The sequence below is a fragment of the Rhincodon typus genome, chromosome 6, assembly GCF_021869965.1.
Source record: "Rhincodon typus isolate 14 chromosome 6, sRhiTyp1.1, whole genome shotgun sequence".
Lineage (NCBI taxonomy): Eukaryota > Metazoa > Chordata > Chondrichthyes > Orectolobiformes > Rhincodontidae > Rhincodon > Rhincodon typus.
Genome location: NC_063337.1, coordinates 804,696 through 826,775, shown reverse-complemented (window position 1 = coordinate 826,775; position 22,080 = coordinate 804,696). Strand labels below are relative to the sequence as shown.

Below are 22,080 nucleotides of genomic sequence, written 5' to 3'. Positions count from 1 at the left end.
CGTTGACTGACCACATCCTTTGGTTCTGCGTTTACAAAGGAGGACAGAAATAACATCCTAGAAATGTTGGGGAGCACAGGGTTTAGTGAGAGGGAGGAACTGAAGGAAATCAGTATTAGGAGGGAAATGGTGTTGGGGAAATTTATGGGATTGAAGGACAATAAATCCCCAGTTCCTGATAATTTACATCCAGGAGTACTTAAGGAAGTGGCTCGAGAAAAAGGGCATAAATGGTGGTGCTTGTCCAAGATCCTAGAGACTCCTACAGATTGGAGAGTAGCTAATATAACCCCCTCTATTTAAAAAGGGAGGTACAGAGAAAACAGGAACTATAGACCAGTGAGTCTGATGTCAGTAAGTGGGAAGATGCTACAATCAGTTATAAAGGAATTAATAGCAGAACATTTGGAAAACAGTGGCAGGATTGGACAGAATCAACATGAATTTATGAAAGAGAAATCATACTTGGGCAATCGACTGAAAGTCATCGAGGATGTAGTGTTGTTACTGGGGGCAGGGGCTAAGTGAATGTGGTTTATTTAGGTTTTCAACAAAGTCCCATATAATAAATTAATGTGTAAAATTAAAGCACTTGGGATTGGGGTTGGATAGAAAACTGGTTGGTAGATGGGAAATAAAGAGTAGGAATAAACGGGTTCTTTTCTGAATGGCGGGTAGTGAGTAGTGGGGTACCGTAAGGATCAGTGCTAAGACCTGGCTATTCACATTACATATTAATGATTTTTGAGGTTGGTTGGCTTGCCGAGCTGGTTTGTTGTTCTACAGACGTTTCGTTACTGTGCTTGGTAACGTCCTCAGTGCAGCCTCTGATGAAGCGTCGGTGTGTTTTCCTGCCTGGTTCTTAAACTCTGGGGTCCGTTGCGATGGATTGCCTCACTTCCGGGTTTCCTCCATAGTGGAATGTATATGGGGTCAAGTTCAATGTGTTTATTAATAGCCTGCTTCGTGGAGCCTAACCCTAACCCTCCACGAAGTTTAAAAATGGTTAAAAACACCCCAGGGTTTAAAAGTCAGGCGGGAAAACACACCGACGCTTCATCAGAGGCTGCACTGAGGATGTTACCAAGCATGGTAACGAAACGTCTGCGGAACAATAAGCCAGCTCGGCGAGCGAGCCAACCAACCTCAACACCCACAACCCGAGCTACAGATCTACTCCAAAACCTTTTATTAATGATTTAGATGAGGGAACTAAATGTCATATCCCAAGTTTGCAGATGACACAAAGCTGGGTAGGAGGGTGAGCTGTCAGGAGGATGCTCAGACGCCGGAATGATTTGGACAAGTTGAGTGAGTGGGCAAATGCATGGCAATATAATATGTATAAACGTGAGGCTGTCTATTTTGGTAGCCAAAACAGGAAGGCAAATTATCATCCGGCTACAAACTGAAAGGGGGATGTGCAATGAGAGCCGGGTGTCACTAAAGGCGAGTGTGCAGGTGCAGCAGGCAGTGAAAAAGGCAAATGGGATTTTGGCCTTCATTGGGAGGGGACTCGAGGACAGGGGAGGGATGATTTGCAATAATTATACAGGGACTTGGTGGGACCACACCAGGAATATTGTGCGCAATTTTGGCCTTCTTATTTGAGGAAGGTTGCTCTTGCTATAGAGGGAGTGCAGTGAAGGTTTACCAGACTAATTCCTGGGAATGGCAGGATGGATGTTTAAGGAGAGTTGAATCAGTTAGGATATCTTCTGGATTTCAGAAGAATTCTAACAGAACTAGATAGGGTAGATGTAAGAAGGTGGGGTGTCCAAAACCAGGGGCCATAGTTTAAGGATTAAACCTTTTAGGTCTGAGATGAGGAGAAATTTCTTCATCCAGTGAGTGGTGAGCTGTTGAATTCACTGCCATAGAAAACAGTCATGGCCAAAATACTGTATGATTTCAAGAAGGAGTTGAATAAACTGGGGGCGAAAGGGAATCAAAGGAAACGGGTGACAAAGCAGGAATAGGCTATTGAGTTGGATGATCAACCATGATCATAATGAATGGTGCAGCAGGCTCGAAGGGCTGAATGGCCAACATTTTCTGTGTTTCAATGACAGGGCTGAATCTGTGATTGTCATTGCTGGCGATAACAGACGGTCTGTCCAGTTTAATTTATTTGAGATTTCTTCATGGTTTGACACAACTGAAAAGCTTGTTCAGTCATTTTGATTGGAAAATACAAAGATACATTAAAGGTTCTCTCCTATTCCTAAGGGGGAGCAAGAGCAGTGAAACTGAGCTGTATGTGTGCTTGGATCTTTGAAGGTGGCAGAACACGTTAAGAAAGCAATTTGGACTCTCAGCATTGTCTGACCCAACTTGGTCAATTCTTGAATTTCTCAAATTTCCCAGGAATCTTTGGATCAGTGGATTGGTACAAGCAGGATAAATTGCTTCTGGACAGGACTGGGACTAATATCCTTTGGGTGGGGATGGTTTTGCGAGTAATTCTGGGAGAGTTCAAACTAGACTGATAGTTGTGATGGGAATTTCAGCAGGGAGACAGAGAAGGGGAAATGAGGGCACCCCAGAATGTGAGGATGTTGGGACATTGAGTCACTTTAAGGAGAAGATATAAAGGTTTCTAATTTGTAATGGGTTGAAGGATTATGGAGAGTGGGCTGGCAAATGAAGTTGAGTTAACCATGATCCTGTCAAATGGCAGAGCAGACCTGATGGGCTGAAAGGTTTGCTCCTGCTCCTAGTTCTTGTGTCGTAGAAACAAAGGACAGAAAAGTAAGAAGCAAAAGTGAAAGGCAGAAAAAGCAAGGTCAAAACCAAATTGGGCTACAGTTTGAAATAAAGCTAAGCTGATTAACAAGATTACAAAATACAAGTTTCAAGCTTTTGTGACTTAATGAGTTGAATTATGAAAGACAAGTTGGCAATGATGAATTGGAGAACCTTGGCAGCATAGGCAAATGGCTATTATTTAAGAAATGTGCGTTCGATTACAACAGTTATTCATTTGTATCCAATGCAAAAATAAAACAGGAAAGAATAGCTCAATGAGTACTGGATGTGTGTTGGAAGAATTTGCAGGTTTGGCCCTGTTCTGAATGCACTTTGTGGCCATCCATCCAGATTGGGACTCGAACGTGGAGCCTCTTGCTTAGAGAGAGGGTGCTAACCACTGTGCCCTTAACATTAACATTAACACCAATCAAGCTTCAATAATTCAAATACCCCCTCTAACTTTTAGACTGTAATATTTCCGGTTTCTGAATAGAACTGTTAGAGCAGCCCTGTCTATGTTATTCGTGTGATGGTCCTGCATATATTTGTACTGTGATAACAAGGTGTAGAGCTGGATGAACACAGCAGGCCGAGCAGGAAAGCTGACATTTCGGGCCTAGACCCTTCTTCAGAAAAGTATATTTGTACTGTATTTGTTTAATGGGTTGTTATATAAAGGTTCTTTGGGCTAATTGGTGTTATTTGGTTTTTTTTTACAGTTTAACAGTAACATGGATGAGGTAGCTGTCGTCGCCTCAAAGCTGTGTGTCCGCTTAAAGCTGGCCCCTCAGGATATCTGTGTCCAGGCCATCACCTTGTTCAAACATGATGTGATAACGGCCTGGACTGAATCTATCTTGAAGCCATCAGAGATCTGTGGCTTGTTCCTGGGCGTTGACTGTGGTCACTGGGACATTTACTCTGACTGGAATGTCACATTCCCTGACACACCAAAGCCCCCTGTCACCCCCCACAAACCACCCAGCCCTGGTTCTCCAGTCACAAGGGTATTGTTTCTCACAGATATTCACTGGGACAAGGATTACATCCCAGGAACTGACCCTGACTGTCAAGACCCCTTGTGCTGCAGGAAGGGTTCCGGTTTACCCCCAAAACATCGGAAAGGAGCTGGTAAGTGGGGTGCATACAGCAAGTGTGACCTTCCCCTCCACACCATCGAGAACCTTCTCCAGCATCTCCAATCTGAACACTTTGACCTGGTCTACTGGACAGGGGATATTCCAGCTCATGATGTCTGGCACCAGACCCGGAAAGACCAACTCGGGGCCCTCAACACCATCACCAGACTCATCCGGAAGTACCTGGGCCACATCCCTGTCTACCCAGCCGTCGGCAATCATGAGACCACGCCAGTCAACAGCTTCCCCCCTCCCTTCGTCCATGGTAACGAGTCCTCTGCCTGGCTGTACGACGCAATGGTGCAGCTCTGGAAATACTGGCTGCCTGAGGAAGCTCAAGAAACTCTCCGGTAAACAAGAATCTGAGCAGAAGGAGGGGAGTGCAGGCTGGGTCCTTCCATATTGTAAGGCTTTCTCATCTTGGTGGGTGCATTTCCCCTCGACATAGTGAGGAGATGGTTCCTTATAGTCTCCATGTTACCAGACAGTGCAATGTTCTCTGATACAGGCCTTCCAGCAGTGCAGAACTCCCTAACTGCTGACCTCTGGAAATGTGGCAAAAATTGTTCAAATAATCTTTCAGCCAATAGGCAAGGAGTTTGACGAACAAGGCAGATGAGTTGAGGGTATAAATTAAAACATAGGTCATGATATCATGGCTGTCACTGAGATATGGTTGACAGAGGGACGGGATTGGCAGCTTGGTATTCCAGGATACATCAGTAAGCTTTGCACGGTCAGGAAGGCGAAGGCAAGGTCATGGCCAGCATGAGGCACAGTCCGAGTGAGTATATAGTTTGGGGGCATTGGAGGCAGCGCAGGAATTTGGTGCAGAGGGAAGGAGGTGCTTTTTGCTTCTTTTGGCTCATAGTTTGTAAGGTTTTGTTTTAAACAGGATAAATAGAAACCCAGGATCAGGGGCTTACCCCAAAAGAGTGATATCACAGGTAAACCATAAGTTCAGTGGTTGGTGATAGCTGTTAATTTGATTGTCTATTACATGTTACTTTCAAATTGAAGGTAAATAGGGGAAATATTTATAGATTACCATCTAAAAGACTAAAAAGTGCAACATTTTTAAAAATTGAACTAAGTAATTAGAATAGAGATGCCGGGCCAGGCAATGTGTTCTCATTGCATGATGTGAGTTGGTGGATTCTGTTGTGATTTTAGAGTCCATTGTTGAGATTGTGGAGTACTTGGAAGTGCACGGTAAAATAGGGCTGAGTCAGCACGGCTTCATCAAGGGGTGGTCATGCCTGACAAATCTGTTAGAATTCTTTGGGGAGCAAGTTAGACAAAGCAGAGGCAGTGGATGCGATCTGTTTGGATTTCCAGAAGGGCTTTGCAAGTTGCCACACAGGAGGCTGCTACATAAGAAGAATGCCCATGGTGTTACGAGCAAGGTACTGGCATGGACAGAGGATTGGCTGACTGGCAGAAGGCAGAGAGTGTGGATAAAGGGATCTTTTTCAGGATGGCAGCTAGTGATTCGTGGAGTTCCGCAGAGGTCAGTGTTGGGATCACAACTATTCACGTTATACCTTAATGATCTGGATGTAGGAACTGAAGGCATCGTTGCTAATATTACAGATGACACAAAGATAGGTGGAGGGATAGGTAGTATTGAAGAAGCTGGGAGGCTGCAGAAGACTAGGACAGGCTGGGAAAATGGGCAAAGAGGTGGCGAATAGAGTACAATATGCAAAAGAGTGAGATTATGCACTTTGGGAAGAATGGAGGCTTAGACTATTGGTTAAACCTGGAAAAGCTTTGGAAATCTGAAGTGCAAAGAGACATGGTGATTCCTAGTTCAGGATTCTCTTAAGGTTAATGTGCAGGTTCAGTTGGCAGTGAGGAAGGCAAATGCAACATTAGTGTTCATCTCAAGAGGGCTAGAATACAAGAGCAGGGATGTACTGCTGCGGCTGTATAAGGCTCTGGTCAGGCCGCGTTTGGAATATTGTGAGCAGTTTTGGGCCCCGTATCTAAGGAAGGATGTGCTGGCCTTGGAGGGGTCCAGAGGAGGTTTATAAGAATGACTCCAGGGATGGAAGGGCTTGTCATATGACGTGTATTTGAGGACTTTGGGTCTGTACTTGATGGAATTTAGAAGGATGACGGGGGGGGGGATCTGATTGAAACTTACAGAATACTGAGGGCCCTGGGTAAAATGGGCACGGAAAAGATGTTTCTACGAGGAGGAGAGACTAGGACCCAGCGTCAGGCTGAAGGGACGACCCTTTAGAACTGAGATGAGGAGGAATACCTTCAGCCAGAAGGTGGTGAATCTGTGGAACTCATTGCCACAGAGAGCTGTGGAGGCCAAGTCATTGAGTGCATTTAAGAGAGAGAGCAGCTCTTGGTAATGGGGTTGGAAAACATATCAGCCATGGCTGAATGGCTTATTTCTGCTATATCTTATGATCTTATAGAGAGGAAAATAATTTTTGCTGTTGATGGAGGGATCAATGACTAGGGGATATAGATTTAAGGTAATGGGCAGGAGGTTTAGAATGGACATGATGAAAACCTTTTTCACCCAGAGGGTGGGACTCTGGAACTCACTGCCTGTAAGGGTGGGAGAGGCAGAAACCCTCAGAACATTGACAAAGTATTGAGATGTACATTTGTGATACCTAATCAGACAGGGCTATGGAACAAGTGCTGGAATATGGGTTCAGAATAGTTAGGTGGTTGTTTTTGACCAGTGCAGACTTGATGGGCTGAAGGGTATTTTTCTGTAGATCTCTGACTGTATGACTGAAGCTGCTTTGGCCCAGGAAGGGTGCAGCAGCCTGACTCTCCTGTTCCTGTAAAGTTGGGCAGGTTGAGAATGGTCATTGTGGTGGGGTGAGGTTATCCCAGCATTCATAGCAGTGACTAAGTCCGCCTGTAATTTTATGGAAACACATTATATATGTGGTGGTTCGCACAATTGTTCAGACCATGTGGGTGTGGGAGAAGTGGGGTGCAATGTGTAGAGTCCAGCTGTGGGGAAGTGGAGGCTGATGGAGGTAATAATTCTCTCAGTCCAGGGAGGCCCTGGGCAGTTTGGAGAGTTCTCTGCTTGTTGTTTACTGTGTTTTACTCACTCAGGAAAGCGGGCTTTTACACAGTGAAGCTCAAGCCTGGACTGCGACTTGTTTCACTCAACATGAACTTCTGTTCCCATGAGAACTTCTGGCTGTTGGTGAACTCGACCGATCCAGCTGGCCAGCTGCAGTGGCTGGTCAGCATCCTGCAGGAAGCAGAGGACAGCGGTGACAAGGTAACGAAAGAGTGGGCCCAGGCAGCCAGTACAGACCAGCCCCGTGCAATTGATGTGAGAGTTAGTGAAGACCTAGGGAGACCAAACCAATTTGGTTGTAACAGATCTGTAACAGAGTAACAGATTTCAAAGGGTGCACGTAGCTCTGATGAAGCAGTTAGTTCTTCAGGAAGTAGAATTTTGTTCAATGCTTCAACGTGAAAAACAATTTACAACAGAAACATGCCTCCCTCAGGGAGGAGGGTTAGTTATAGAAGAATGGGGCTGGAGAAGTTGCAGGTTGTAATGGAATTGGTCAGTGAAAATAAGGAATAGAAAACAAAATAGGAACAGGAGTAGGCCCAAAAACAGAAGTTGCTGCAAGAGCTTAGATGGTCTGGCAGTATCTGTAGAGAGAAATCAGTTAACATTTCGGGTCCAGTGACCCTTTCTCAGAACTGGAACCGAAACGTTCACTCTGATTTCTCTTCACAGATGCTGCCAGACCTGCTGAGTTTTTCTAGCAACTTCTGTTTTTGTTTCTGATTTACAATTAAAATCAATACATCCTCTGTCTCTATAGCCACCACTTTTTAATTTACAGGTTGTCATCTCCAGGGGATTTACAGGGTCTGCAGGTCCTTCGGATGTAAACAGGAGTAGACCATTTGGCCCCTCAAGACTGCTCCTTCATTGAAGTAGATAATGGCTGATCCACCTTTACTGTGACTCCCCACACTAGCTCCATGTCCCATATGCACTTGGTGCCCACAAATCAATGGCTGCCTAATTGGATGACATCAGTTACTGAGAACTCCAATGATTCATGGTCCTTTGCGTTAGCAGATTTCTCCCTGCCTTAGTCCTAAACGACCAGTACCATATTCTGCAACACCTCTGCAGATCACCCCTCCGATTGCTCAAGCAGCGGAATATCCTCCTAGCATCTAGCCTGTGAAAGCCATGAAGAATGTTATCTTTCAGATTACTCATTCTTCTGGCTCAGTGGAGATTACAAGAGGGCAGTCAAGACCAGCACCAGGCTGAGCGAGAATTGAGGTGCCGACCTGGTGAAGCTACCAAACAGGACTATTTGCACACCAAACAGCATAAGCAGCAAGTAATAGACAGAGCTAAGCAATCCCACAATGGCTTTAAAAAAAACGGCTTTCAACTTGAAACATTAACTCCATTTACAAGCATTGACATTTGTGGTATTTCCAACACTTTATTTTTGTTCTTGAGGGAGAGCCCAGCTCGTCAGTGCATTTGCAGCAATCTTCAGCCAGAAGTACCAGGTGGATAATCTGTCTCATCCTTCAGACGTTTGCAGTGTCACAGATGAGTTTTCAGACAATTGATTCACTCCCATGATATCAAGAAGCAGCTGGAGGCACTGAATACTGCTCCAGAATTTGCCATTCCCCAAGCCAAGCTCCTCCAGTGCAACTGCAACACTGGCATCTACCTGAGAATGTGGAAAATTGCCTAAATATCTCCTGCACACACAAAGCAGGACAAATCCAACCCGGCCAGTTACTGCCCCATCAGCCTCCTCTCGATCATCAGTAAAGTGATGGAAGGTGTCGTCCTCAATGCTGTCAAACAGCGCCTGCTCACTGACACCCAGTCTGTATAATATTCACGCCACACAAATGCCTGGCACTGACCATATTCAATAAGAGACAGTCTAACTACTGTCCCTTGACATTGAGTGATGTTATCGTCACTGAATCCCCAACAGTCAACATCCTGGGGGTTACAACTAACAAATTTAACAAGACTTGCCATGTACAAGGAGTCCCTGGATTGCAAACAGGATCCATTCTAGCGTTCATTCGCAAGTTGTTTTGCACACAAGTGGGAACGTAATGCAGGACAGTGTAAAGTAGCTGTTTGTAAGTACAGGAAACGTCCTTATCATAGAATCCCTACAGTGTGGAAACGGGCCCTTTGGCCCAAAAAGTCCACACTGACCCTCAGAGCATCACACCCAGACCCATCCCCCTATAAGCCACCTAATCTACACATCCCTGAACACTATGGGCAGTTTAGCATAGCCAATCCACCTAGCCTGCGCATCTTTGAACTGTGGGAGGTAACCAGAGCACCCGGAGGAAACCCACACAGCCTGAGGGTGGAATCGAACCTGGGTCCCTGACTCTGTGAGGCAGTAGTGCTAACCACTGAGCCACCATGCTGCCCTTATGGCAGGTTTTTAAAATTACACCCTATATGGGATTGCATTCATAAGTCGGAGGTTCATAAATTGGAGACCCCTTGTGGCTACAAGAGCGGGTCAGAGGTTAGGAATCCTGTATCAAATACTTACCTCCTGACTCCCCAAAGCCTGCCCACCATCTACAAGGCACAAGTCAGGAGTGTGATGGAATACTCCCCACTTGCCTGGATGGGTGCAGCTCCAACAACACTCAAGAAGCTTGACACCATTCAGGACAAAGCAGCCTGCTTGATTGGCACCACATCCACAAACATCTACTCCCTCCACCATCGATGCTCAGTAGCAGCAGTGTGTACTATCTACAAGATGCACTGCAGAAATTCACCAAAGATCCTCAGACAGCACCTTCCAAACCTACGTCCACTTCCATCTAGAAGGACAAGGGCAGAAGATACATGGGAACACCTGCAAGTTCCCCTCCAAGTCACTCACCATCCTGATTTTCCAGGAACTGAGTAGATTCTAGCACAGTCCACACACTCGTCTCTGTTACCCCGTGTTGTGTCTTTCCCCAGGGGAATTATAATTCCTAATTTGGGATTATTGGAGCAGGATAGGCCATGTTTCAATCCACAGAGAATGTTATTGAATCCAGGCAATTCTGGACAATTAAAATTCAATACATCCTCTGTCTGTATAGCCACCACTTTTCAATATACAGATTGTCATCTCCAGGGGATTTAATCTTATTATTTTCTCCATGTTTAAATTAATATTTATTTGTTTAAGTTCCTCACACTGGCCAGATCCTTGGTTCCTAAATTTCTCTTTTTTTTTGTGTGATTTCTATCAGAAGACATGCAGGACCCTTTTTTAAATATGTCTGCCTTTTCCATTTATAGCCTGTTATAATTTCTCCTCTGACTGTCTAATCGATCAGTTCAACACCTCTCCTTGTTGCACACTGAGTTGCGTTAGTTCTGGTGGGTTTGTTGTTTTGCAAATTTCCTGTTGCTGTGCTCAGTAAAGGCTGTGGTGTGACAATCGGCTGATTGTGACACTCTAGAAAGATGTTGGTTTAGTGTGTTTTAATGTTGTGGTTTCTCACTGACGTTTCGAGATGGAAAGCAGCATCTCTGATGCCTGCGGCTTCACCAAGAGAGATGAAATGTTTCATTATCTCCCTTAAAACATCTTGTACACAATGGTCAGCTGAGAAATACAGGAATATCCAGTTTGGTGAACAAGGAGGGAAAGGCTTTGGCAGACTCCATGTTGAGTACAGTTTGGGTTTTAAGGAGTGGATGAGCAGGGATGGCTGTGCTGCTGCTTGTGACTCTTGGTGCTGGAAGGTCTGCTGTTAGTGTCAAGCTTATCGCTTGGAGCTCATCTGCAACTGCTTTGTCATATACGTCATCCAGCTATGTTGTGGCTGACTCTTTTTTTCTGCTTTTCTCCACTTTGCCCTTGAGAAGAAAGATCTCTTCAGTTCTGATCAAGTGGCTGGTGTTTTCTTGCTATCCGTTTTGAGAGTTCTTTCTACTCTTGCAATTTCAAACACCACTGTGTCTTAATTGTTTTATAATCTGTACATGGAATTTCTAAGCGTCTGTCTCAACATCCATTTATTGGACTGGTGTAATAGTCTTGTTACTGGATTAGTGATCCAGAGAGCCAGGTAATGGTCTGGAGGCTATGGCAGATTGTTGAAATGGAATTTTTTTAAAGACTCGAATCTGATGTATCATAGGCTTTTCATGGAGAAGATCCTCTCTGGTCACAGGTGGTGAGAGATCAATAAATTCTGGTCCAGCCAACAACACCCACATGCCGTGAATCAATAAAAAGAATCCACATTTCACAGTTACTTCTTCTAAAGATCTTTCCTCATGATCAGGTTTCCAAGGCACCAGGAAAGTGGATAGATTGTGGAATCTTATGAGATTTTTCTCCTTGTTACAAGCTCGAGTTTCCTTCCAGTTACCATGTCCTTTGTCTTTACAAAATTTCTTCTGGCTGTCTCTATCTTTCTCACTTCTATATCATTCTGCTACCTCCTGATATCGTTTGTCAACAGACAAACTTCAACATTCATGCTAGTTTCTTCCCATGTATTCCTTCATTGTGTTTGTCTTGTCAGTGTTCAGACTTAGTCCTTGTTGTAAACTGTTTAATTTCACTTGATTGATGATATATTGTGATGTCTCTTCTGATTCCGAGATTAGACTGATAGGGCTTGTACTGTTCTAGGGCAGATGCTCAATATGATCTGTTGTTGACCATTCCCCTTTACAGTTGTGTATAGAATCTCACCAACATTTCAAACTATTGTTGTTACCCTTCAAGGTTCACATCATCGGTCACATCCCACCGGGTCTCTGCATGAAGGTTTGGAGCTGGAACTATTACCGAATTGTGAATAGGTAGGTGAGACCTCACCACTATATCCTCTTGACCTCTTCACTCTATCTCTGCAATCCCCAACATGTTCACCGTCCCTAACCCCTCACATTGTTCCCTCACATTGTTCCCTCACATTGTTCACTCTCATTCTTCCCCTCGCTCTCTCCATTCTTCCCCTCGCGCTCTCCATTCTCCCCACCCCCTCACACACTCTCCCTTTTCCCCCCCCCCCCCCCGCGCCCCGGCCCCCTTTCCCCCCCCCACTTTGCTCAATCACATCCTTTCCCCACTCCCCCCAGTCTGCCCACCTTGTCTTGCTGCCCTCCCACTCTGTTGGCCACCTGTGCGGTCTCACTGTCGATTCGCTAACCTTGTCCTTGCTGTCCCAGGTATGAGGGGACCATTGCTGCCCAATTTTTTGGTCATACCCATGTGGATGAGTTTGAGGTTTTTTATGATGAGGAGACTCTGAGCCGTGCAGTGTCTGTGGCTTTCATTGCCCCAAGTATCACAACTTACATCAACCTCAACCCAGGTACGTGGGGTACCTGTGCCAGCGGGGGTGGGGGGGTGTGGGGGAGAGAGGTGGTGCAGGGGAATGTGTGCTGTGGGAGGGGTAGACTGTACTCAACTTGGGTGCAGGGGTGGTTTATACAGCCCACTGCATAGTGCTCCAATGTGAGTCTGTATCTGGTCCTGATCTGTATGTAACTCGAGTCACATAGCAATGTGGTCGATTTTAACAATAACTGGGTCTCAGTTGCTCGTCTCGTGCCCTCAAGGCTGTTGGGAAACAAATTGAAGATTTTATGACAATCCCGTACCTTCACTTTAACCAAATTCAACAGTTCACAATTAAACTCAAATTCTCCAAGTGCCTGTGTGGTGTTTGAACCCGTTACCTGGAATATTCCAGTAACAAATACTGCTCGTGTAGCTCGTTCTTTTAAAAAGAAAACCTTGTTATTCCACAGGGTTTCGGGTTTACCAGATTGATGGGAATTATCCAGCAAGTTCACATTCGGTGCTTGACCATGAGACCTACATCCTGAACCTGACCGAGGCCAATGAGAGAGACAATCCCAGGTGGGTTTTCCTGTATAGGCTCCGGGAGACCTATGGGATCAAGACTGCGTTTCCAGTCGATATGGACAATCTGATCAGCCAGTTCCTGCTCGATGACCGTCTCTTCCAGAGGTACTGGTTCCTGTACCACAAGGGCCACACTGACCAACCATGTCAGCAAGCCTGCAAGACCGCCACCATCTGTGCCCTTCGCACGGGCAGAGCAGATGACCCTGCGCTCTGCAAGGACCTTCACAACAAAGTGACATACAGGGAAACACAGAGCCTCTGGAGGCAGCGGAGAATGTGCTAAAATCTCGGCCCATCATCTGAAACAATTCCCTCATAGATTTTATCGTTGCTTTAAGTTCACGGACATCCAATGAATCCCGATGACTGCTGGGCACAGCTGACTGGACATTGACTGACTAGCATCAGAGTGGACAGGACTGGCTGGACACTGACTGCCTGGACAGGGCTGTCTGGACACTGGCATCAGAGTGGACAGGGCTTTCTATGTCCTATGCTGAATGTAGAGCAGTCGGACAGTGCTCGTGTACACTGTGTGTTAGTAACTGGCTGGCTAATGATGTTGCCAAGGTGAGGGTTGAACCACATACAATCACGGGCTAACAGTGGTGTGGTAATGATTGTAGAAAACCCCCGACATCCTCTCACTTAACAAACCCTGAGGCTCTCCAGATTGCTCTCGTCACTTTCCCTCACTGTGTCCTGTTAACTCCCTGAGGTGAGCCATCTTTACTCTGCTCCTTGACAGTAGCATTCTGAAGGAGGCTTTTTATTCTGACCCGGTCTTTCGGTTTGATCATGGCTGATCTGAATTTTAATTCCAGTTGGCCCCTAGAATCATAGCCTTTTTAATGAGAGAATTTCACATTCTTTTCCCCTGTGATGATCCACATTGTTCCTTTAAGCAGATGAATCAGGAGCCTGGGAAATCCTACAATGATATGCTTTCAGGTGCTCTGAGCATTGGTCAGGGAGAAATTTTGGGACAGTATAGAGAAGTTTTACTTTGTAGCTAACCCTGTGCTCTACCTGTCATGGGAGTATTGAAGTATATTTTGTTGTCCCTGCACTATGTCCTTCACTTTAATGAACTGTAAAATTTGCACAATGACAGGTTTTGCACATTGTGTATCTGGGCAGATGTGAAATGTAACGGTTTGTGTTACTGTGCTGCCGTGTATGAAGGGAGTGTTGTGGTTGGTGTGTGTAATGATTCTTTATCATGGCTCCGTAGCAATGCAATAAACAGGTTTGTGTCTCAATTTCTGACTTGTTTCCGGCACTGATGGACTATTGAAGTCGACTGCTTTTGACTGTAGAAGAGTAATATTGGACTCTGAACCGTGGCAGGATTTGAACCTGGGTCCCAAGAACATTACCTGGGTCTCTGTATTAAAAGTCTCACAATAATACCACTAGGCCTTCACTTCCCGTTGACTCGAAATATTAATTCTGTTTCTCTCTCCACAGAGGCTGTTGAGTTTCTCCAGCACTTTGTTTTTATTTCAGATTTCCAGCATCCTTGATGTTTTACTTTAGTCTTCATGTTTAATTCACTGCCACTTATCTTTCAGAAATGCTGATCTTGAAGCTCTGCTCTTCTCTCTGGGATTTCTGTTTCTCACTTTCATCTTGTTCAGCTTCATTGCCTTCTGTTCCCCTCTGGGTTTTTTTATAAAGTGTCCAGGTATTAAGGAATACAAGCTCCAAAAACTTGCAGGTACCAATGCCTCTCTGGATCCTTCCTCCCCTTCCCTCCCAATCCCATCCGTTCACCTCTTGTCAGGTACACGGTCCACCCTCTGACCTTCCACTCTCTGACCTAACAAATTGTACTTAGTAAAGGATTTGTGTGATGAAGGCTGTATAATTTACATATTTTAATTCCATACTTGAAATTTGAATTTCAGATAGAGGCAGATAGTGTTAGCTACTTCTGTGAAGAGTTTATTTAAAAAGGCAGAGTTTCTTTTGGAACAATAACTCAATCCATCATTTGTCAAACAGCAGGTGACTATAGACCAATGTGAAAATGGAAAATTGTTTACACTGTGGAGTTTATGACCAATGGAGTAATTCAGAAGAATCTAAGACTGAGCGAAGTTTTTCTTTAAGTCAGTTCAGAAGACGTCAGGATTGAGTTTTTATTCCCACCTAGAAGGGGTTCAGGGAACCTGTTACATCATAGATTCATACAGTGCAGAAAAGGTCCTTCGGCCCACCAAGTCTGCACTGACATAGCTACCACTAAAAATGCGCTAATCCCAATTTCCTGCAATTGTCCCATATCCATGAATGTTATGATATTTGAAGGGCTCAGCCAATTGTTTTTATAACGTTTCCAGTTTCCACGAGCTTCCCAGGCAGTGCATTCCAGATTCCCACCACCCTCTGAGTGAAAACGTATATTCCAAAATCCCCTCTGAATCTCCTGCTCCTTACCCTAAAACTGTGCTCTCTCATGATTGACCCCTCAAACAAGTGGAACAGCTGCTCTCTATCTATCTTGTCCATACCCCTCATAATCTTACACACGTCGATCATGACCCCCTCAGTCTCCTCTGATCTAAAGAAAACAATCCGAGCCTCTCCTTATAGGTCAGTTTCTCCATCCCAGGAAACATCCTGGTGACCCTCTGACCAACCCATCATTCAGTGTTTAGTTTGTGAATCTTGCAAACCGAGAGCTTGGTAAGAACCTGCAGGTTATTGAATGTTCAGGCTCTCAGATTTGTGAAAAATTTTATATCAGTATATTTGAGAAGCACTCACTGAATGGTCTGTACAGTCCATGGCAAAAAAATTTGTCAGGAATCAGTGAAATGGAAACTTAAGAGCTGAGATATGGCTGTAATTTCTCTTGACTTTAAATTCTATGGTTTTTGTCAGAAAATGGATTGAGACTTTTTTTTCTGTGTGCTAAGATCATTATAAATAGCTTGGTTAATTGTATTTCTTTTGTGCAATAAATTTATGTTCTGTTGCCAAAACAGATCTTCGACAAGTTGAGTGAGTGGGCAAATGCATGGCAGATGAAATTTAATGTGGACAGATGTGAAGTTATCTGAATGGTGCCGTTTGGGAAGGCGAAAGGTGCAACAAGACGTTGGTGTATGTTAGATCTCATAGTTTCCAATGAGAGTCCGAGTTGCAGGGTGGCATCAGGTAACCTTTATTGCAGCTTTATTTTCAGTACAGCTTCATTTCTCTGGAGAAATAAGGCACACAAAAAGTTTCTAAGTCGCTTATTTTATACAGCTTAAGCTTAAAGTGGACACACAGCCTACCCCACTCGCCCGCTTTGTTTACTATAAGTCAGCAGTGCTGACTTGTCCCTTTGCAACTGAGCTGTTTTGTTCTGAACCCAAAGTAAGTACTGCCACACTTGGCAATTTCAGTGTATTTCTAATTAAGCTAATCATATCACTGAATTATAAAGAGATGGACAGGTTTGTGGTCTACCCCCAATCCTACATGGTTTCATGATGTTACCAGAATCTCTTCTCTCCCTGTAATGAAATGGGGGCTACTTTTACTGTCTGGAACTGGTTTGAATCTTTTCTTCTAATGCTTTTTTTTGTATATAGGTGGATCTATAACTACTTTGGAATCTATAATCTATGATTATTTGAAGAATCTTTACTAAAACCTACTCTAACCATTGTAACAGATTAAATAATACAAGAGAAATTTACTTATTAAATGTCTTATCTATGTCTTGCGTGTTAACAATTGCTGCTGCACATTCTATCTCAGTCCAGTAACCTTGAGTCTACAGAGCTAGTATTGTTCTAGTTGTGAAGATTATGTAAAGCAAATGTTTTCCCAAGGTCTTTAACTATTGTCAGCCATATTCTGCTGCACTAACAATGGGTAGCCATCGGCCATTTTGTGCTACTCAGTCATGGGCAGCCCTAACAGTGTACACCAGATGCTGAAAGTAACAATGTAAAAATTAGGAGCAGGAGTAGGCAATTCAACCCCTCGAGCCTGCTCCACCATTATGACCATGGCTGATCTCATTTCATTTTCCTGCCTGCTCCCCACAACTCTTTAACCCATTACTAATTAAAATCTGTTTTCTCAGATTTGTTCAGTGTCCAAGCATCCATTGCACTCTGGGCTGGTGAATCGCACAGATTGATGATCCTTTGAGAAATGTACCTCCTCCTCTATCTCTGTTTTAAATCCCCCCACATCAGACTAAACTATGATCTCTCATTCTAGATTACCCCATAAGGGGGGATCATTGTTCTACTATGTCATAGAGTTTGCAGCACAGAAAGAGGCACCATCAGCCCATTGTGTACATGCCAGTCATCAAACATCCATGTATTCTAATCCCATTTTTTCAGCTCTTGGCCCACGGCGTTGTTATAACCTGTCATTTCAAGTGTTCATATAGTTTTTAAATGTCTTGAGGGTTCCTGTCTCCATCATCCTGTTAGGCACTGAGTTCCAGATACCCCCAACCCTTGAGTGAAAGAGCTGTTCTTCAAATTCCTTCAAAATCACCTGCACTTTCCCTTGAAACTGTGCCCCTGGTTATTGACACTTCTTTGAGAAATGTTTCACCCTATCTCCCCTAGGATTTGGAAATTGGGCCCCCTTTAAAACTCTGTGTGCTTTTGGTATTCCAAAGTTACCATTTTCTAGGTAGCATGAGATCACATTCAACTGTTACAGTAGTAACTAACCTTCTACAGCATAAACAAAAGATTTATCAGTTCTCGTTAGCATCTTGTTTACCTCAATTTTATCTCCTGTCATTTTTCAAAGCTCTACCAAGTATAGGCCTAAATAGTACACAGGTGCTGCAGGTGTATTTTTTCATTCATTCATAAAACATGTCATCACCGTCTGGTCCAGCATTTAATACCCGTCCCTAGTTGCCCCCTTGAGAAGGTAGGGGTGAGCTGCCTTCTTGAACCGCTGCAGTCCATGTGCTGCTGGCAGATCCACAATGCCCTTGGGGAGATTTCCAGGATTTTAATCAAGCAATAGTGAAAGAATGGGGATATATTTCCAAGTCAGGATGGTGAGTGGCTTGGATGGGGATCTTGGAGGGGATGGTGTTCCTGTGTATCTGCTGCCCTTGTCCTTCTACGGTAGTCATAGGTTTGGACGGTGTTGTCTAAGGATTTTTTAGTGAAGAAGGCAAAGGTATGTTTACTTTCGTGGTGAGACAATTCAAGTACAGGAGCAGGGATGTCTTGGGCTGGGTATTCTGTGCAGTTTTCATCTGCTTACCTGAGGAAGCAAGGGAGTGCCATGAAAATTTACTAGACTGATTCCTGGGGTATGAAGAGACTCTGATCAGTTAGGAGTATATTCGCTGGAGCTGATTAGACTGAGGGGTGATCTCATAGAAATCTATAAAATCCTAAGAGGACTAGGACAGGGTAAATGCAGGAAAGATGTTCCCAATGATTGTACAGAAGTATGGATCACAGTCTAAGGATACAGAGTGCACACTGTAGGACTGAGCTGAGGAGAAATGTCTTCACCCAGACTGTGGTGAACCTGTAGAATTCTCTGCCACAGAAAGTGTTTGAGGCCAAAACACAATGTTTTCAAGGAATTAGATTAGATAAAGGGATCAAAGTACATAAAGAGAAAAAGGAAAAGGGAACTGGGTTCAGTGACAACTATGATCACACTGAATGGTGGAGTAAACTTGAAGAGGTGACTGGCTAACTCCTGCTCCTATTTTCTATGTTTCTGTCTGCACCCTTGTGTGACTGTCTCAATGATGAACTACCACACTGGCTACGATCTATTAAGGCAGACTCCACTCTGGGATCTGACATGTCCTTTGGTACCGTCAGCTAGAATCAGAACACACTGTTTTATCCTCCTGCACCCACCACCTCAATGATCATAGAACATAGAACAGTACAGCAGAGTACAGGCCCTTTGGCCCACAATGTTGTGCTGACCTATTATCCTACCCCAAGATCAAACTAACCTGCATGAATTTCAAATGAATTTCAGACAAGGCACAATGGTGAACTCTTCTTTCATTGCCTTGTATCTGTGCCTACTTCCTGGGCCAGGAGTCCTCTCCCTGAATCATGAACTTTCTAACCATCTTTATGATCTTTCCATTGAGAACTTGTGTATATTTAAGGCTGACGTGGATTCTTGATCAGTAGAGAATTCAAGGATTCTGGGGTAAACACAGGAAACTGGATGTGAGAAATTTGTTTGTCACTTCTATAAATTATTTGGATGAGAATATAGAAGGCATGGTTAGTAAGTTTGCAGATGTCACCAAAATTGGTGGTACAGGGGACAATGAAGAAGATTATCTAAGATTACAAAGAGATCATGATCAATTGGGTCAATGGGCTGAGAAGTGGCAGGTGGAATTTATTTTGGATAAATGCAAGGGCAGGACTTAGGAGATAGCAAGAACTGCAGATGCTGGAGTCAGAGTCAATACAGTGTGGAGCTGGAGGAACACCGGTCAGATAGCATCAGAGGAGCAGGACAATCAACGTTTCAGGTCAGGACCCTTCTTCAGGACTGGGGAGGGGGAAAGGAGCTTGGAAATAAATAGAGAGAGCAGTGGTGGGGCTGGGGAAGATAGCTCAGATGGTGATAGGTGGATGCAGGTACGGGATAATGGAGATTGTTTGGTGGGAAGGGTGGGGCGGATAGGTGGGGAAGAAAATGGACAGGTAGTGTCAGATCAAAGAGGCGGGGATGAGAGGGAGGGTTGGACGTGGGATGAGGCCAGGGACGGGGAGATTTTGAAACTGCTGAATGCTATGTTCAGGCCATCGGACTGTAGGCTCCCGAGGCAGAATTTGAGGTGCTGCTCCTCCAGTTTGCAGGTGGCGTCATTGTGGCATTGGAGGAGGCCCAAGATGGACATGTCACCCAGGAAGTGGGAGGAGAAGTTAAAATGGTTGGCAACTGGAAGGTGGTGCTGGTTATAGGGTACAGAGCGCAGGTACTTCACAAATCAGTCACTGAGTCTGCACTTGGCCTCATTGATGTAGAGGAGGCCACATCAGGAGCAGTAGATCAGGCTGGAGGATGTACAGGTGAACCCCGGCTGGATTTGGAAACTTTGTCTTCGGCCTTGGATGGGGGTGAGGGGGGAGGTGTAGGGGCAGGTGTAGCACTTCCTGCGGTTGCAGGGAAAGGTGCCCGGGCTGGTGGGGTTAGTGGGGAGTGTGGAGCAGACGAGGGAGTCGTGGAGAGAGCGGTCCCTACGGAAGGCAGATAGGGGTGGGGAGGGAAATAACTGTTTGGTGGTGGGGTCAGATTGTAGGTGATGGAAGTGGTGGAGAATGATGCCCTGGATGTGGACGTTGGTGGGGTGGTATGTGAGGACAAGGGGGACTCTGTCCTTATTTTTGTTGGGGGGAGGGATTTGAGGGCAGAAGTACAGGAAATGCAAGAGATGCAGTTGAGGGCATTCTTGATCAACTGCGGGGGAGGGGGGGCAGTCATTGAAGTAGGAAGACGTCTCGGAGTGGAACACTCCATCTTGGGAACAGATGCAGCGGAGTTGGAGGAATTGGGAGTATCAGATCACGTTCTTGCAGAAGGGTGGGTGAGAGAAGGTGTAGTCAAGGTAGCTATGGGAGTTTTGGGAATTGTATAAACAGGACTTCTCCAGTTAATAGTAGGGCCATGGATAGTGTTGCAGAACAGAGAGATCTAGGAGTTCAGGTACATAATTCTTTGGAATTTGTGTCACAGGGTCGTTAAGAAGGTGTTTAGCACATTTGCCTTCATTGCTCAGAGCTTTGAGTATAGGAATTGGGACGACATGTTGAGGTTGTACAGCACGTTGGTGAGGCCTGTTCTAGAGTAGTGTGCGCAGTTCTGGTCACTTTGTTATAGGAAAGATATTATTAAACATAGGGTTCAGAAAAGATTTACCAGAATGTTGTCAGGAGTGGAGGGTTTGAGTTATAAAAATAGACTGGATATGCTGGGACATTTCCACTGGAGCATAGGAGGTTGAGGATTGACTGTGTAGAGGTTTATAACATCGTGAGGGGCATAAGGGGAATAGCAGTGGTCTTTTGCCATTGTATGATCCCAGCTTGTGATAATTCTAGACCAGTTGGATTCTGGAATGAAAACTGGCTTGCTAGATTAAATTACAAGGCTGTAGATGTTGTTTCTAACAACAAAACACAAAAAAGAAACCAAGCAAACCAATCTCTTTCTGTCTGTTTGTGTGTGTGTGTGTGTATTACAGTTAAAAAGATCTTAAAATGTCAATGCAAAATTTCAAACTGTTTCCCAACACCACCCGCTACAGAGATTCAAGTCCAGGAAAACTTTCCATTCCAGCACTTTCGAGACTCTGGACTCAACACTGAGTTCAATAATTTCAGAGTCTGAACTCTGTCCCTATTTTGTTTCCCCTGACTTTCATCTTCGCTGTCCAGTATTCATAGTTTGTTTTTGGCAAAGTTACATAGAACAGTACAGCATACGAATAGGACCTACAGTCCACGATACCTTTTTTAAACTAGTCCCATCTGCCTGGACATGGTCTGTATCCCTCTATTTCCTACCTGTTTATGTGTTTGTCTAAATGCCTCTTAAACGTTGCTATTGCATCTGCTCCCCCTGGCAGCATGTTCCATGCACCTATCATCCTCTGTTTAAAAAAAATTCTTCCCTGGCACATCTCCTCTAAACTTTTCCCTTCTCACCTTAAACCTATGTGCCCTAGTATTTGACATTTCCACTCTATCCATACCTCTCATAATTTTATGTGCTTCTATCAGGTCGCCCCCTCAGCCTCTGACAGTCAACCGAAAAACTATCCAAGTGTGTCCAACCTCTCCTTATAGCTAATAGACTCCAATCCAGGTAACATCCTGGCAAACCTCTTTTTCACCCTCTCCAAAGCCTCCACATTCTTCCAATAGTATGGTGACCACAACTGCGCACGTTACTCCAAACGTGGCCTAACTGAAGTTTTATTCACCTACAACATGACTTGCCAACTTTTAGATTCATTGCCCCAACCAGTGAAGGTAAGCATGCTGTATAACTTCTTTACCACCTTATTCACTTGTGTTGTCACTTTCAGAGAGCTATGGACTTGCATCCTGAGATCTCTCTGTATATCAACATTCCCAAGGGTCAATTACTGTACAGTTTCCTCTTGTATTTGAACTCCCAAAATCCATCACCTCTCACTTGTCCAGATTAAATGCTATCTGCCATTTCTCTGCCCAACTTTTCAACAGATCTATATCCTGCTGCATTCTTTGACAACC

At 44.5% G+C, this 22,080-nt stretch overlaps 2 protein-coding genes across 5 annotated transcripts in view; one reads left to right on the top strand and one right to left on the bottom strand.

Annotated features, from left to right (window-relative positions):
* Nucleotides 1-3,453: 3,453 nt before the first annotated feature.
* smpd1 (sphingomyelin phosphodiesterase 1) lies at nucleotides 3,454-14,082 on the top strand. The gene is made up of 5 exons (XM_048598504.1): nucleotides 3,454-4,240; nucleotides 6,990-7,161; nucleotides 11,669-11,745; nucleotides 12,115-12,260; nucleotides 12,700-14,082. Exons 1-5 carry the CDS (start codon nucleotides 3,483-3,485, stop codon nucleotides 13,101-13,103), a joined length of 1,557 nt encoding a protein of 518 aa, XP_048454461.1. The 5' UTR covers nucleotides 3,454-3,482; the 3' UTR covers nucleotides 13,104-14,082.
* Nucleotides 14,083-15,968: 1,886 nt separating this feature from the next.
* The window catches only part of apbb1 (amyloid beta (A4) precursor protein-binding, family B, member 1 (Fe65)), a 125,544-nt gene continuing 119,432 nt past the window's right edge, over nucleotides 15,969-22,080 (bottom strand). For 2 of the 4 annotated variants that reach the window (XR_007262357.1, XR_007262359.1), the window contains exons 17-18: nucleotides 18,789-18,989; nucleotides 15,969-16,028 (exon numbers count right to left, since the gene is read on the bottom strand). The gene's annotated coding sequence lies outside the window, so the exon portion shown is untranslated. Of the gene's footprint in view, nucleotides 18,990-22,080 lie in introns of all 4 variants that reach the window. The other 2 variants (XR_007262358.1, XR_007262360.1) reach the window with 1 other exon arrangement.

Excerpts from the sequence above, each read along its gene's own strand:
- smpd1 (XM_048598504.1), top strand. The coding sequence starts at position 3,483 with ATGGATGAGGTAGCTGTCGTCGCCTCAAAGCTGTGTGTCCGCTTAAAG. Across the intron at positions 4,241-6,989 it reads GAAGCTCAAGAAACTCTCCG|GAAAGCGGGCTTTTACACAG; the intron begins GTAAACAAGAAT and ends TTACTCACTCAG. Across the intron at positions 7,162-11,668 it reads CAGAGGACAGCGGTGACAAG|GTTCACATCATCGGTCACAT; the intron begins GTAACGAAAGAG and ends TTACCCTTCAAG.